The following is a 14,654-nucleotide window of genomic DNA, read 5'->3' on the forward strand; positions in this document are numbered from 1 at the left end:
CTGATGACCCGACAATAGTTACCTTTCTTCTTGTTAAGTTTGTGGCGGTGACTTTAATCTGACCATGCAGCCTGATCTGGACTCAACATCTCTTAACAACTCCAATTAGTATCACATGCAGAAATCAAGGGCAGCTATGAAACAAATTCTCAAGACACATACTCCGACTGATGTTTGGTGTGCCGGGGATGGGAACATGGGTTCCCTTTTTGCTTAGTTCCTCATAAGAGTTCTTCTTGTATTGATATGTTGTTTGCAGATCATAGTATTATGTCCACCTTGGTTATTAGAGTAAATCTACATATTGTGTCGGGACCACAATCCCTTTTAACTATATGTTAACACATGGAATTTTTGCACAGGAGCGGCTATGTGTTGATGGACCTTCTATGACAAACTGTTGAACTATTCGGAATATATTAGCTTCATGGGCCCAAGCAAAAGTACATTCATCAAATTTAATAGAAGTTCCATAAAGCCAACAATTGTTTGGGACAATAATAGCTTTTGTTCATGGTGTCAGACTACGCTATACAAAAGGGTAAGGCAGACCTGGGGGCTGAGGCGCAGATGCTAGGCAAACTTCTTCAGTCAAATACTCCTTAAGTGGCAGGAAGCATTAATTATGTGCTTATATTAATTATGTGCTTATATAGCGCTGGAATCACTCCCGAAGGAGTACCTCCGCGCTTCGACCGCTGCGAAACCCTTCCTGGCTTCCCTGAGAGATGGTCCCTTAATGGGTATCTCCAGGGTGAGACCAGGCATCCCCGGCGGTCTGGTGGGGCCGTTAGTGAAGATGAGGCAAGCTAGTGCCCAGAGTTGCCGAGTGTGATCGCTGATCAGAGTGGGCACCGAGGCGAGAGAATTATCGAGTCCGCTGACCCTGGTCCAGAAACCTGCCGCGTCGGGAATCGAACCCTGGTCCCGGGCCGTCCTCTGCTCTCGGGTCTGCCGCCTCTAACCAGTGAGCCACACTACTTCATTATCTTTCAAATAGGGTATCTAAAATATTCAGACACTTGACTGCCCTGCAAATGCAACTAAAGAAAAAGAATAGGGTTAGAGCTGGTTTAAAGTACCAAATGAAACGGTTGTCGTGTTTTGAAAACCAGGAGGAGATAAGACGTCTAATAGATTTTAGATAAGGGGTAAAAATAACAATAGATCAATATCAGACATTAGAGATGCAACAGGAAACAGTGTAACAGTGCGCTCCGACATCCTATCTGCTTTGCATCATTTCTATTTTACTCTTTATGAAGACTGCATGGTTTCACAAATACAGTTGACAGTTCTCTTAGCCCTGTCGCCATAACCATTTGAAAGCACAGCATCAGGAATGGTTAGATCTACCAATCACAGAGGACAAGCTAGAAAAAGCTATTCCTCAGTTAGAGGCTGGAAAAGCATCAGGCACGGATTCCATTTCAGCTACATTCTAAAAAAGTTTTCAAAATAAACTACTCTACGTTTGCTGTAACTCATCAATTGGCCCATTTTCTGGTATTGCCGCATTTCTAAAGAAAAATAAGGGCCCTCAGACTGTGGTTCATTCCGACCCTTTTCTCAAATAAATTGTGTTTAAAAAAATCTATATCAGTATATTATCCAATCAATTAGCTATGGTTATTACGTCATTAGCTGACGCAATTCAGTATGGATTTATCCCATCACGCCACACCACTTTTCATTAATTTTGCTATATCCGCTCTTGATGTATTATGTGAGCGGGAAAAGCCAAGCGTGATGATCTTGTTTGATGCTGAAAGAGCACTTGACTGTGTTATCTAGCAATACTTATGGTCTCTGATGCGAATAATGGGCATTGGTTCATGATTTATAAAACGGACCAGGGTGCTCTATTCTTCCCTCACTGCTAGAGTTGTTGGTACTGGAGGCTTCTCTGCAGCTATACATATCAATCATGGTACAAGGCAGAGTTGCCCCCTTTACCCCTAGTTGTTTTCTTTTTACATAGACCCATTCATTAAAGTGTCAAAAGCATCCACATTAATTCCGCCACTTACAGTTGCAGACATAGCAATACTAACATCCTCTTAAATTAAAGTACTTCCAGCAACTGAACATGCAGCTCTGAAATTTGGGCAAGTTTTAAGAAATAAATTAAATATTGAGAAGATGGAGAGAATAGACCGTGCTTGCCCCCAGATAACAATTTATTTTAGTGTTCAGCATTTTTACTTATCTGACACTCTATTGGGGGACTTTTTTGTTGTTGTGGTATATAATTTTTCTCGGGCTAAATAGTGAGCAGCCATCTTGGGGGTAAAAGATTGGAACCTCATAGATGCGCTTTAGTTTCATGGCCTCACAGCCCTGTGGGAAGTTTGCACACTATAAATATGGCATCCCAGAGCGGACGCGCAGCGGAGAGAATAGACTGCGCTTGTTCTCAGATTTTTAACAGTTTATTTTAGCCTTTAGTGCATACATAGCAATACTAAAATCCTCTTCAATTATAGCACTTCCAGCAACTGAACACGCAGCTCTGAAATTTGGGTACGTTTTGAGATATAAATTAAATTCTGAGAAGACGGAGAGAATAGACTATGTTTGCTCTCAGACTATTAACAATTTATTTTAGCGTTCAGCGTTTTTACTTATCTTTTGGCAGACTCTCTATTGGGGGACTGCTTAGGGTGGTTTGTGGTATAGAATTGTTCTTTCTCTAGCTGTGTTAGGTGAGCTGAAGGGCAAGTGGTCATCTTGGGGGTAAAAGATTGGAACCTCAAAGGTGCTCTTTAGTTTTATGATCTCATAGCCAAGTGAGGGGATTGCACACTATAAATACGACATAACAGTGCAGACGCACCACTGGCGTGCCAAAGGCTTGTCCTACTGTGCCCGAATGGGCCCAGGGTCCTGGAAATCTGGCCATTTATCAACACATTTGGAGTGTCACCAGGGTTTATTCGAGATCCGCACTGTTGGAATGGAGGCAACCAATCTACCGTAAATACTTACACTGCCTGAGCCCTTTGGAAAGGCAATAACTTTGTGACTTTTGCAAATTTTCTTTTAGTTCAGGAGGTGAAGTGAATGGGTGGGCCCGGGCTGCCCTAGGATCTACCTATTGCCAGGGTTTAATCCGCTTAACATGCTTAAATTGTTGCTCGCTGGCTAAACATTAGAGCTTTTAATTTAATCCTGGATCATGATCTTGATATTGTTCTTTTAACTGAGACTTGGTTTAATGACTTATTACCCAATGTTGATCTAGATTTAGTGGCCCGTGTGGTTTTATGTGGTGCAATTGTCAGGGCAAATCTGTGGGTAGGCTTGCAATTATATTTAAGTAATTCCTTAGCTGCCTACCTGAAAACAATTGGACATTCCTGATTGTGAAGCATTGTCCCTCTCATTGAAAATTTCTTATAATTTGAAATTTTCAGGTCTCTTGGTCTTTAGTTCACCTGGACCGGTGGCTAAATGGATATCCTCAGTGTCTGATGTTATCTCTTCGTATATTATTGGGTTCTCTAACTTTTTAGTACTTGGTGATCTCAAGATTCATTTGGAAGATTGACTCAGTCCTTCGACAGTTCACTTTGTTGGAGATCTTAAAGTACTTGGGCTAGTTTAGTTAGTACAGAGTGCCCAACGCATGTCGGTTGACACACTGTAGGTCTGAATTTTTCCAATTATCCTTGCTGATGTTTGAGCCACCAATTCCCTTGCCGTGGACAGACCATTTTGGCCCAGTTAGTGATCAAGGGAGGGATTACTACACAGAAAAATATTAGTATTCCTAGGCGGCACTGGGCGCAGCTTGACCCATTAACATTTAATCTCCGCCTCTTTACCAGCACCCCGAGGTTCGTAGGCTCCATTGATAATATGGTGCAACATGTTACTGACTGGGTGGAATTCACACTTGACAATCTTCCAAAATCTGCAGTTACAAAAAGTAGGTCCCAGACACCAGGCACCCTGGCTTAATGCACAGCTTACTGCACAAATAAAATCTTGCAAGCGTGAGGAACGTATTTGATGCAGAAACTATAATACTGATGAGAAGTTGAGGTACCTGAAAATCCTGAAACTGTCTAACAAAGCCTGTTGAGAAGCACTGATGTGCTATTTTAATAATAAAATTAATTGTTCTGAAACTCCGGCCAAGGAGGTTTTTTGGATTGCAAAAGCCCTGTCTGATCTGGCTGACTTGGTCCCAGAGGTTCGTCTAGCGTCAGAAACTAGCAATGAATTGGCCAGTTTCTTTACTGACAAAGTGGCTAACATCTCTACTGCATTTGAGGCTTCGGCAGTTAAGAACCTGTCTGTCGGGGCCATGGAAGGAATATTTGATGTTATCCCGCATTCATTCATTCCGCATACCATCACTCCGCATTTTTAACAACGCGGGACAAATACTCCGCAAAACCATAATTCCTCAAACTTTTTCTCCGCATATGCCTTTACCACGCATGCCATTACAATGCAAAGGCATGCGTGGTGAAGTCATATACTTAGTAAAAGTATGTTATAAATATATATATATATATATCTCAATTTCAAAGTCGCCCTGAAGCAAGAATGCCCTTGCAGAAGGGTGCTTTCAAAACAGCTATTTATTTCAGAACCGGCATTTTCATTTCGAAGCAAAGTTCCTTACGCGTTTCAGAGCCGGAGGGCTCCTTCATCAGTGTCTGTTCTTTTTAGTTTATAATCCAAGTGGACTCGAACAAAGCTGCCAGTTCCCTTTCAGACACTGTTTCGAAATGCACCCACATGGGGAAACTTTTTTCGCAGTTATCATACTACAGGTTCCAGCATGCCTGAACACTGAGTGACACGTGGGTCACGTGGATAAAATAATTAGCATGCAATCAATGTGCGAGCTTGTCAGTCAGAAGCAGTGCCATCCTCTGATGAAGGAGCCCTCCGGCTCTGAAACGCGTAAGGAACTTTGCTTCGAAATGAAAATGCCGGTTCTGAAATAAATAGCTGTTTTGAAAGCACCCTTCTGCGAGGGCATTCTTGCTTCAGGGCGACTTTGAAATTGATATAAATATATATATATATATATATATATATATATATATATATATATACACACACACACATACATACACATATATATATATATATTTTTTTAAGTAAAATTAAAACTTTTTATTTTAATTGTATTTATATGTATATATATATATATATATATATATATATATTAATATTACCTATATATCATTTAAAATATATATTTAAATTTTTTTTTTTTAATTTCCCTTTACACCCTAAAAAATAATCCCACCCTGGTCCCTTAAAATACCCCTGCACCCCATAATCATAACCCACCCTTACTACTTAAAACACCCCAGCACCCTTAAAGAGTAACCCATCCTGACCCTTAAAATACACCCTGTACCCCAAAACCCATATCTAGCCCTGAACCCTTAAAATACCCCTGTACCCCAAAACCCAAACATAGCCCTGAACCATAAAAATACCCATGTACCCCAAAACCCATATCTACCCCTGAACCCTAAAAATACCCCAAAACCCAAACCTAGCCCTGAACCCTAAAAATACCCCTGTACCCCAAAACCCAAACATTGCCCTGAACCCTAAAAAATACCCCTGTACCCCAAAACCCAAACATTGCCCTGAACCCTAAAAATACCCCTGTACCCCAAAACCCATATCTAGCCCTGAACCCTTAAAATACCCCTGTACCCCAAACGTTGCCTTGAACCCTAAAAACACCCCTGTACCCCAAAACCCATATCTACCCCTGAACCCTAAAAATATCCCTGTATTCCAAAACCCAAACCTTGCCCTGAACCCTAAAAATACCCCTGTACCCAAAACCCAAACCTTGCCCTGAACCCTAAAAATACCCCTGTACCCAAAACCCAAACCTAGCCCTGAACCGTAAAAATACCCCTGTACCCCCAAACCTAGCCCTGAACCCTAAAAATACCCCTGTACCCCAAAACCCAAACCTAGCCCTGAACCCTAATACCCCTGTACCCCAAAACTAAAACCTACCCCTGAACCCTAAAAATACCCCTGTACCCCAAAACTAAAACCTACCCTGAACCCTAAAATACCCCTATACCCCCATAACCCAAACCTAGCCCTATACCCTAAAAATACCCCTGTACCCCAAAACCCAAACCTAGCCCTAAAGCCTAAAAATACCCCTATACCCCAATACCCAAACCTATCCCTTAACCCTTAAATACCCCTGTACCCCATAACCAACCTTAAAATACCCCATAACCCCTAAAACATATACCCCAACACCCCCAGACTAAAACCATATACTTACCTTACACTTAAATATTAAAAACATATGCTTTTACCATTCATGCTTTTACAACGAATTTCGTTGTAAAAGCATGCGTGGTAAAAGCATATAAGATATAATGGAGTGCGTTGTAATATTTTGCGGAGTAAAGGTACTTGCGTTATAATGGTATGAGGAGTGAAGGTATGCGGAGTAAAATTTGCGGAATGAAGGTGTTTTACCCCATGGAAGAAGTAGATGTGGTTGCTAAATCAGGTGAAGGTACTATTTTTGAGTCATTAACTTTAATTGACTCCTATAGTTTTGAGTCGCTGGTTGATTTTATTAAATAAGGGTCTCTCTCAGACCCCACTCCCCCGAGAATACCTAAACTCAGCCGCTGATCTCTTTCCTTTATTTTGATTGTTTGGCTTAATACATCTTTGACACAATCTCGGGTGCCAGCAGGCTGGAAACATACTACGGTGGTACCTTTGTTAGAAAAAATCTACAGTAGATGTAGCTAGATCTGAACATTTCTGTTCCATTTCTCTCCTCCTGGCTCTCACTAACATTTTGGAAAAACAGGTTAACAGTCAAGTATCATCTTTCTTAGAATTCAACTCTCTTGTCTATGGCTTTCAATCTGACTTTCGCCAAGACCGTAGTAAGAAGTTAGCCCCATTAGGGGCTACTGAGCACCTCCGATCAAAACATAACTCTGGGGGCACCACTGCGCTGATTCTTCTTTATCTCAGCACAACATTTGATAATGTTCCTCATGAGGTCCTTCAACAGCTGGCCAACTGTGGCATTATGGATCTTGCCTTACTCTGTTTTTGTGCCTTTTTGCAAGGACATGTGTTCTCGAGTACCTCTTCTTCCTCTATTCCCAAGCTGCCTTATGGGGTCCTCCTTAAGCCCTATGCTTTTTAACATACATGTTCGACCCCTTGCAGATCTTGTTAAGGCTTATGGCATTATCTTGTTTTCTTCTGCCGACAACATCCAACTATTTTTCTCTTTATTCTCTACGCAGGACAAAAGTGGCCTTAAAGTGAGAACTTGCCTAGCGGCAGAGGGACACTGGATGGAAAACAGTTGCCTAAAATTTTATGGAAATAAAATCGAGATCCTGTTTGTAGATAATCAGCCACAGCTTTGAGGTTCTTTGGACTAGCATGAAGCTATAGGCCCCATCCCCTCCACTAAGAAGGAGGTGAAGGACCTTGGTGTTCATCTAGATTGTAATGTCAGTATAGACTTTCAAATTAATAGGGTTGCCGTCACTTGTTTTGGGTTATTGAAAAGTCTTGAAAAAGGTCTGGGGCTCCGGCAAGTTCCTGTACAGAGAACGGTTGTACCGGCCCTAATGATATCACAGCTGGATTGTGGCAATGTACTTTACTTGGATATCTTGAAGTCCCTTGTGAACAGATTGCACATAGTGCAAAATGCAGCTGCTAATCTACTTTGTCACACCCCTGGTTATACTTCAGTTTCTGCTCATTTGCGTGAGCCTTCTTGATTCAAAAGCAGATTCAGTTTAAGGCACTGTTTGGCATGCACAAAGCTATAGCCAGGAAGGCTCCTGATTTTAACAAAAGTTAGTTTTTCCCTATGCTCCCAAGTAGGTGTAACACTCATGAAACCTGAGCCTTGCAGCTATTGCTCGGATGAATCTAGCTAAGTAAGGAGGCCGGTCTTTTAGATAGCTTGGCCCTAAGCTCTGGAACCTGCTTGCCCTTGAAGTTCAAACTGCCATCCTCACTAGAGAATTTGCGTAAGAAACTCAAGACCTGGCTCTTCCAACTGTTGTGGGTGCCTCTATCCTGTCTGTAGCAGTGCTGGGAAGTATATGGGCGGCCACATGTGTTACAAATTCAAAAATATTAATAATCATAGCAATGTCTCAAGAAATTCCAGAACGTTTGGTATGCTCCATCGGTCACATACCTAGGGGTTTATATCGCCCTTAACATGGAAATTGTCATCTCTCTCAACTATGACGCTCTATTTTCAGATTATCTTTCCACATTTAGAAAGTGGGATAGACTGCATTTAGGCCTAACACGCAGATTAAAAATTATTAAAAATGGTAATCTTGCCTTGTTAGGTCTACCTTTTTAGGTCCATTCCTTTGTTTCATTGCAAGAGTTTTTTTTTAAAGGTTGAAGCTGGTTAGAAGAAATTTATCTGGCAATATAAAAAACCTCGCTGCTTCACTCTGGTTTTATTATAGTTCCTCTAATATTTCTAGACTCACAGCGGTGGTCAGTCCTCACTAATGGGACCTAGCCGTGCTCTTTCTGGACTACCAGGTTTTCTCTCAAGTTATTTTACCTGATAACGGTCTGACCAATTCCACTTATGCCAAACACACATTGTTTAAAACTATTCTCGTCTAGAATAAGATTTGGCAGGATATTCGATACATGTGCCGCATACCAATGCATGATCAATACATATCTCTTGGACTCAACTCCAATCAGTCGTCGTTTTGTCATGATAGCTATTAAGGTTGTTGGCAGCCTTTTCATTGCCCTTGATTTAATGTATGGTACAGTCTATATACTGCACTAAATAAACAACTGTCATGACTGCTTTATTTACTGTTGTATTCTAAGTAACAATCCACCTTTATTAGTGGTTTGGTGGTGAAAGAGTAGATTGCAATTGCCAGTATGAAGCAGGTGCCTAGACCATGGCAGGAAATATGTGGTTCATGTTAGTATTTGGTATGTTGTGAGGAAAGTGGGTGCCTTATGGTAGCTAGCACTACAACTGTTCCAGCTTGTATTAGAATATGACTGACAGCATGAATGTGAATGACAAAGTAAGGAGGTGTGGACCTTGACAACAGCTGCCCTCAGAAAATGTTGCTTTCAGGTTTCCCATTAACTAAGCGTAGGACACCTAAACTTTTTCTTTTAAGATTTGTGAATGGTGAGGATTCCAAAATCCTGCATAATAGCATTGGACTGTAGTGTGATAACTAATGTGTTTATCCCTTGCTCAGGAAGAGAAAATATTGTGCAAGTGCAGTGTCAATCAGAAAATTCGCCCAAAGATATCTGTAGTCCCTTCTAGACTAATGCTATGGTATAAGTAAGCTACAGCAGATTGATGGGCCTGTCCCTCGAGTATTAGGAAGACATCCAGATTTGCATATGGGTCAGTGACATGCTGACAAGAGCAGTTTGTTTTGTCTTCTAAAATCGAAGGTCCATTCAGGAAGGTACAGCCGAGCCAGTAAGTGGCCAACCAGCTTCATCTGCAGTAACACCTGTGTGCAAGTAGCAATATGCATTCTAAAGAGCCGATTACGATGAGTGTCGAAAAGCCTTTGACCTCGGGTCGGAGTCTTTCTTACACGTGTCGTCTGTTTAACTTCCGATCGCCTAATTACAATTTAGGCAGTTGGTATTGAAACCAGCCGGTCCTCCCGGCTGGATTCTGACAGGCTCAACGAGCCCCTCGGCAAGTCAGAGACTGGCCCGTGATCCCAATGGATGGCGTTTCTGCCGTAGGAATTACGATGCTTGGTTTCCCACAGGCTTTCCATGCTGGGCTTTCTGACATGGAAAGTCTGTTGAAAAGCGAGTTTGGGGCCCCTAGCATGGCCCCCTACTCCTTGTGGCCTCTGCTTGGGGAACGAGGTTTATCCCTGCACTGTGAGGCGGTGCAGGGATGAACAGAATCTTCCGTTTCTCTATGGAAGCTTGTGCTACGGCCGGTTTACGGTCGTAGTACAAGCTTCCATTGAGAAATGGGAGTATGCAACCACACTATGTGCGGTCGCATTGTAATTGAGGGGAGGGAGGTCCGTCGGTCCAGAGACCGCGACGGTGTAGGCCGGCGGCAACTATGACCGACATCGTAATGAAGCCGTAAGTCTCCAATTAGTTCTGTGGATTAAGAGGTAGAGTCAGTCAGCATTTAGCACAACACTTTCTGGAATTGCTTTGCTGATCAATAAATTCAGGAAGCAGCTGTTAACTTGAAATTCTGATTGGAACTGCTCTGGTTAACAAGCATTGCATCACCTCTGCTGGACTTTAGCAAAGGCTCACCACTAAGAATCCCAACATTGAGTTAAGATGTTATTTTTAAATACCCTACAACCGAATCAATGATGGCCATACAAAAGATTTACAAAAGCAGCACGACTTTTGTAAACAAATATTTTACCGTCTCAAAAATGCATGTAATATAATTGTTTAAAATGGCATATCTGCGGTAGAATTGAAGTCCTCTGGACAAAGAAATGTAAAGGTTACGAGCCAGAAAAGCAACGAGTCACAAAGAACAAACATATACTATTAGAATTACTGAGTAATTTGAATTAAATGACATCAATCTGTCTTAGCAATACTTTGATTTTTGCAAGTTAGGACCTTGAATATCAATGAGCAGTTCATAAACGGAACAGGACCTTTTGAGTACCAGCAGGTTCATTTTATTTGAGGGAGGGGTAGACTATCAGATTATCTTTGTTTGTCACTGCCCTATAATTCTTATTTAGTTCAAACTTTATATATTATATTCTTGTATTTGCTGTACATATTTGTTGTTTCAGGTGAATGATCTCTTGTATCTCTAGCCCTGCACAACGGCTTGAAAACAAGGTCTATTAACTTTTCAGGATTGTAATTAGCACATATCTTTTAAGGTTCTCGGAGTTTCTGAGAACCTGCCTTTGGTAGAGCACATTTAGCAGAATGTCATCGCTTGCAGCAGAGAACGATTATAAATAGCATACTGAAGCACCTATTCCCAGAACTCCAGGTAATCATCAGTTTATTTCCTCATACAATAAAAAAAACTCCATAGGTATACCTTACACCAGGATCTAAGTAATTGCCAAAGTAATCTCTGTATATTGTGATTACAAACGGAAATAAACATCAAATATTTTCTAAACGTTTAGACAAATGTATATAGAAACGTACATCAAAGTACATTAGACAAGTTACTTAGATCTTTGAGTTTCGCCTTCCACCCACATCTCAGGATAAATAAATTAATGCTTACTCTGGAGCCTCTACAGTTCACTATGTGTGCTGAATTTCACATACATCAACAATATTTTTTCTTGGAAAGGATCCACTCCCCCAGCTAATTCTTTCATTAGGTTCTGACTGTACATATCTACTCTGTGGTTCCCTGTCAAACCAGACACCTCAAAGGTGTTTGTGGGATTGATTTATTGTGCATTTGCTTTTCCCAAAGATTGCTCACCCATATGGGTTTATTTTTTTCCATTATGTGAATAATTTATTCCTACACAATAAAACATATAACACGTTGTAATCTGCTTCAAAGTGAAATATTTATATTGGTGCACTACACTTTTATTCCTAGTCTTCACAATTATTTTGCTCACTTTGCAAATTAAGCATCTAAATTTAACAGTTTGCTGTACATACAATCTACATTTAACATACTCCATTCTCTTCACTTTGATGAGGACATTTTAACAACATTTTGCGTTACAGCTGTGACTTTCATTAAAGTAGCCAGGTGATTTACATAATGGTACCATCTCAGACTCCCCACCCAAAAAAAACAAGCAGTGGCAAAGCCAATTAATCTGGCTTGCATTTGAGTTTCGACTAAAACTTTAACAAGAGCTTGGAGTGTTAAAAAAACAAAAAGCAAACAAAATGATAATATTCTGTATACAATGCATCCTTAAGATACAGAATTTAATTTGTGTCATGTATTGCAATGCAAGCACTCCATAGAAGGTGGTGTGATACACCCAACTGTCAATAGCCTGAACTGAGGGAGAGAAATACACCTCTGGGCAGATCCAAACCCCAGTCTCTTTTAAAGAATTGGCAACAAAGGGTATCACAGACAGCTGCACTATCAAGACAGACCAAAACACAGAATCTTACTTTATTTCCTTTCAAAATATAGGATTGTATTGCATACATTTCTGTAGCCATGGGATTTGTTGTATCTAATTATTGTAACCATGTTAAGGTGTAGGGTAGAATGATAGTTGGCTCCGACCACTGATATTGTTTGTGATAGTTCACTGATGATGATTAATCTAATACGTAATAACTCCTACTGAAAAAAGAACTACTGACACATTAAATTGATTGTTTGGTCTCAAGTTATCCTGAAACAAGATAATTTAATATCACTAACATTATTACGTATCATTTTAAATATACAGTACCTTGACAGGACTTTTCATCTGTTAATAGTTTGAATCCGTTTTTGCAGCTGCAATCAAAGCTACCAACTGTATTTCTACAGAAATGATCACATCCTCCATTGTAGCTTTGACACTCATCGATATCTAGAAAATAATGGGATGTTTAAAAAAACCAAAAGAGAATTTCAGATTTTATTCTGAATCATGGTTGTTATCTTATCCAGTTCACATACCAACGAATATACTCAAATAATTTATTTTTCTCTTTCTGCAAAATTGAGCCCATAACCCCTGCACTGTCTTCCTCTGCTAGATAATTACACAAGGTATCACAATTTTAACAATTAGTTGCCTTGAAAGACAGGGTTGGCTGTATGCAGCAAATGAGAGAAAGCATTCAAAAAGGTTGCAACACATTGCTTACTATTGCACTGCTAAATATTATATCATATTTCAACACCAACTCCATTTTGTTCAGCACTTGTAATATTAGTTACTTGTTCATACAATACTTAATAGAATAACTAAAATATGCTCTACTACTAAACCCATTCATATTTTGGTGGAAAACTAGAATATAACACTGTGATGATAGGTCTCTGGAGTAATGATAAGATGATTTAACTGAATAGCCAACACATCTGGCCTGTGCTGACCATTATATGCATGATCTTATTGAAACCCATTTTCTAAGGGACAACGTAGAAAATGTTTCTTAGTTCAAATCTAAATTCTTCTCACCAATATTCCTATTCAAGTGAATGTGCATTATATATACAAGGAGATAATTTAAAGTTTAGTGAAACTTTCATCTGACATTGATTTTGAGACATCATTGAGACGCCTTTGTTTATAGTTGGCAGTTAAAAAGGACCCCCATAATCATAGGTGGGAAGATATTTATAAAGTGATGTTTACTAAGTGTAACCATATAACATATGCTTCTAGAAAACGTAAGCACCTCACCTTTGCAGGATTTCCCATCAAACTGAAGCGTAAATCCAACAGGGCAGCTGCAATGTACTCCAGTTGATGTATCTTTACATGTACGGTCACAGCCACCATTGTTAACTGCACAAGTTTCTGAAACCAGAGAAAAAACTATGATTTTTAGAATGATTACAAAATAGACTCCAGGTTTATTGCATTTACAGATACATTTTGACAGATTACCAGAGAGGTCAAACAAGCAAATCCAACAGTGAAGAAATGTGAATGTAAATAAATGTATGCTTGTGGTGAAGGTCTAGTAAAAACCTGCACTGTCATGACCTCATACATACGATTGCATCGGAATCAAAGGTCACACCCTTGATTCTACGTCTTGTCCAGCAAAATTGTGTGTTCCAAGTGTGAGATCAGTGGACTCGTACCAAGAATAATATGTATAGGAATTTAGATATCCCAATTGTGCTTTCAGAGCTGGTAATTTCTCCACTGCACAGACCTGGACAGGTTAGAATAGGAAAGACCCTGAGCCATTTACAGAAAGCACCATCAAAGGAAGGGTTTACCTCTTTCCATATGATTTGCTGCTATCCATAACCTAGATATTGTGCAGGTGGTAAATAACTGGCTTCTGTTCCCTGACTCTTTTTGAGTCCTTCATCTACACCTGCCCGGTCATATTTTGGAACTCGGGATCTGGTCAATTTAATATGCTGCTGATCAGGCCCTCTACTCGCTATCCTTTATGGGTGGTATGCTGTGCCATGCTCGGTTTGCCCACAGCCCAATATGTTCTACTTTACAAATCCTTCATTTAGTGAATGGTTGGGCCAATATTACCTGCTTATCCCTCACAGACTGCTGTATTTCTTCCTTTACTAGTCAACATTGTTGTCTGTCTCATCAGTTATAGAATATTCTGGCAAATCAATCAAAAGTATTCACTAGACAAGATTATACTATTGCAAGCAAACTGCAGCCGCAAAAAGAGGCTTGTCTGACACTCGTACAAACAGTGGCTTTCTCACCAGCCACACACCACTTCAAAAAGCCTCGATACCCTCACCGGTGATGAGCTGCGCCAAACAAATCTATATAAGATAACAACAAGCCATTTACTTAATTTGTGCATTTAAATTTTCTGATCAAGTAAGGTGCAGATGTTGAAAAAGCAGTACAAACTGAAAGCAAATATCAGTGGCAGCTCCGCTCCACTGCTTTTAAGCAGTGCAATGTAGAAACATAAAATGATAACAACTTTGGGTTAATCATTTTATGCTTGAG

At 40.2% G+C, this 14,654-nt stretch overlaps 1 protein-coding gene across 9 annotated transcripts in view; it reads right to left on the reverse strand.

The window, feature by feature from the left end:
* The window catches only part of SCUBE2 (signal peptide, CUB domain and EGF like domain containing 2), a 676,704-nt gene that overhangs the window by 289,268 nt on the left and 372,782 nt on the right, over positions 1-14,654 (reverse strand). For all 9 annotated transcript variants that reach the window (XM_078680979.1, XM_078680981.1, XM_078680980.1 and 6 more), the window contains 2 exons: positions 13,389-13,505; positions 12,444-12,566 (listed from right to left, as the gene is read on the reverse strand). In XM_078680979.1, the coding sequence (XP_078537105.1) occupies positions 12,444-12,566; positions 13,389-13,505 (240 nt within the window). The remainder of the gene's footprint in view (positions 1-12,443; positions 12,567-13,388; positions 13,506-14,654) is intronic.

The sequence above is a fragment of the Lissotriton helveticus genome, chromosome 3_1 (assembly GCF_964261635.1).
Source record: "Lissotriton helveticus chromosome 3_1, aLisHel1.1, whole genome shotgun sequence".
In the NCBI taxonomy this organism is placed as follows: Eukaryota; Metazoa; Chordata; class Amphibia; order Caudata; family Salamandridae; genus Lissotriton; species Lissotriton helveticus.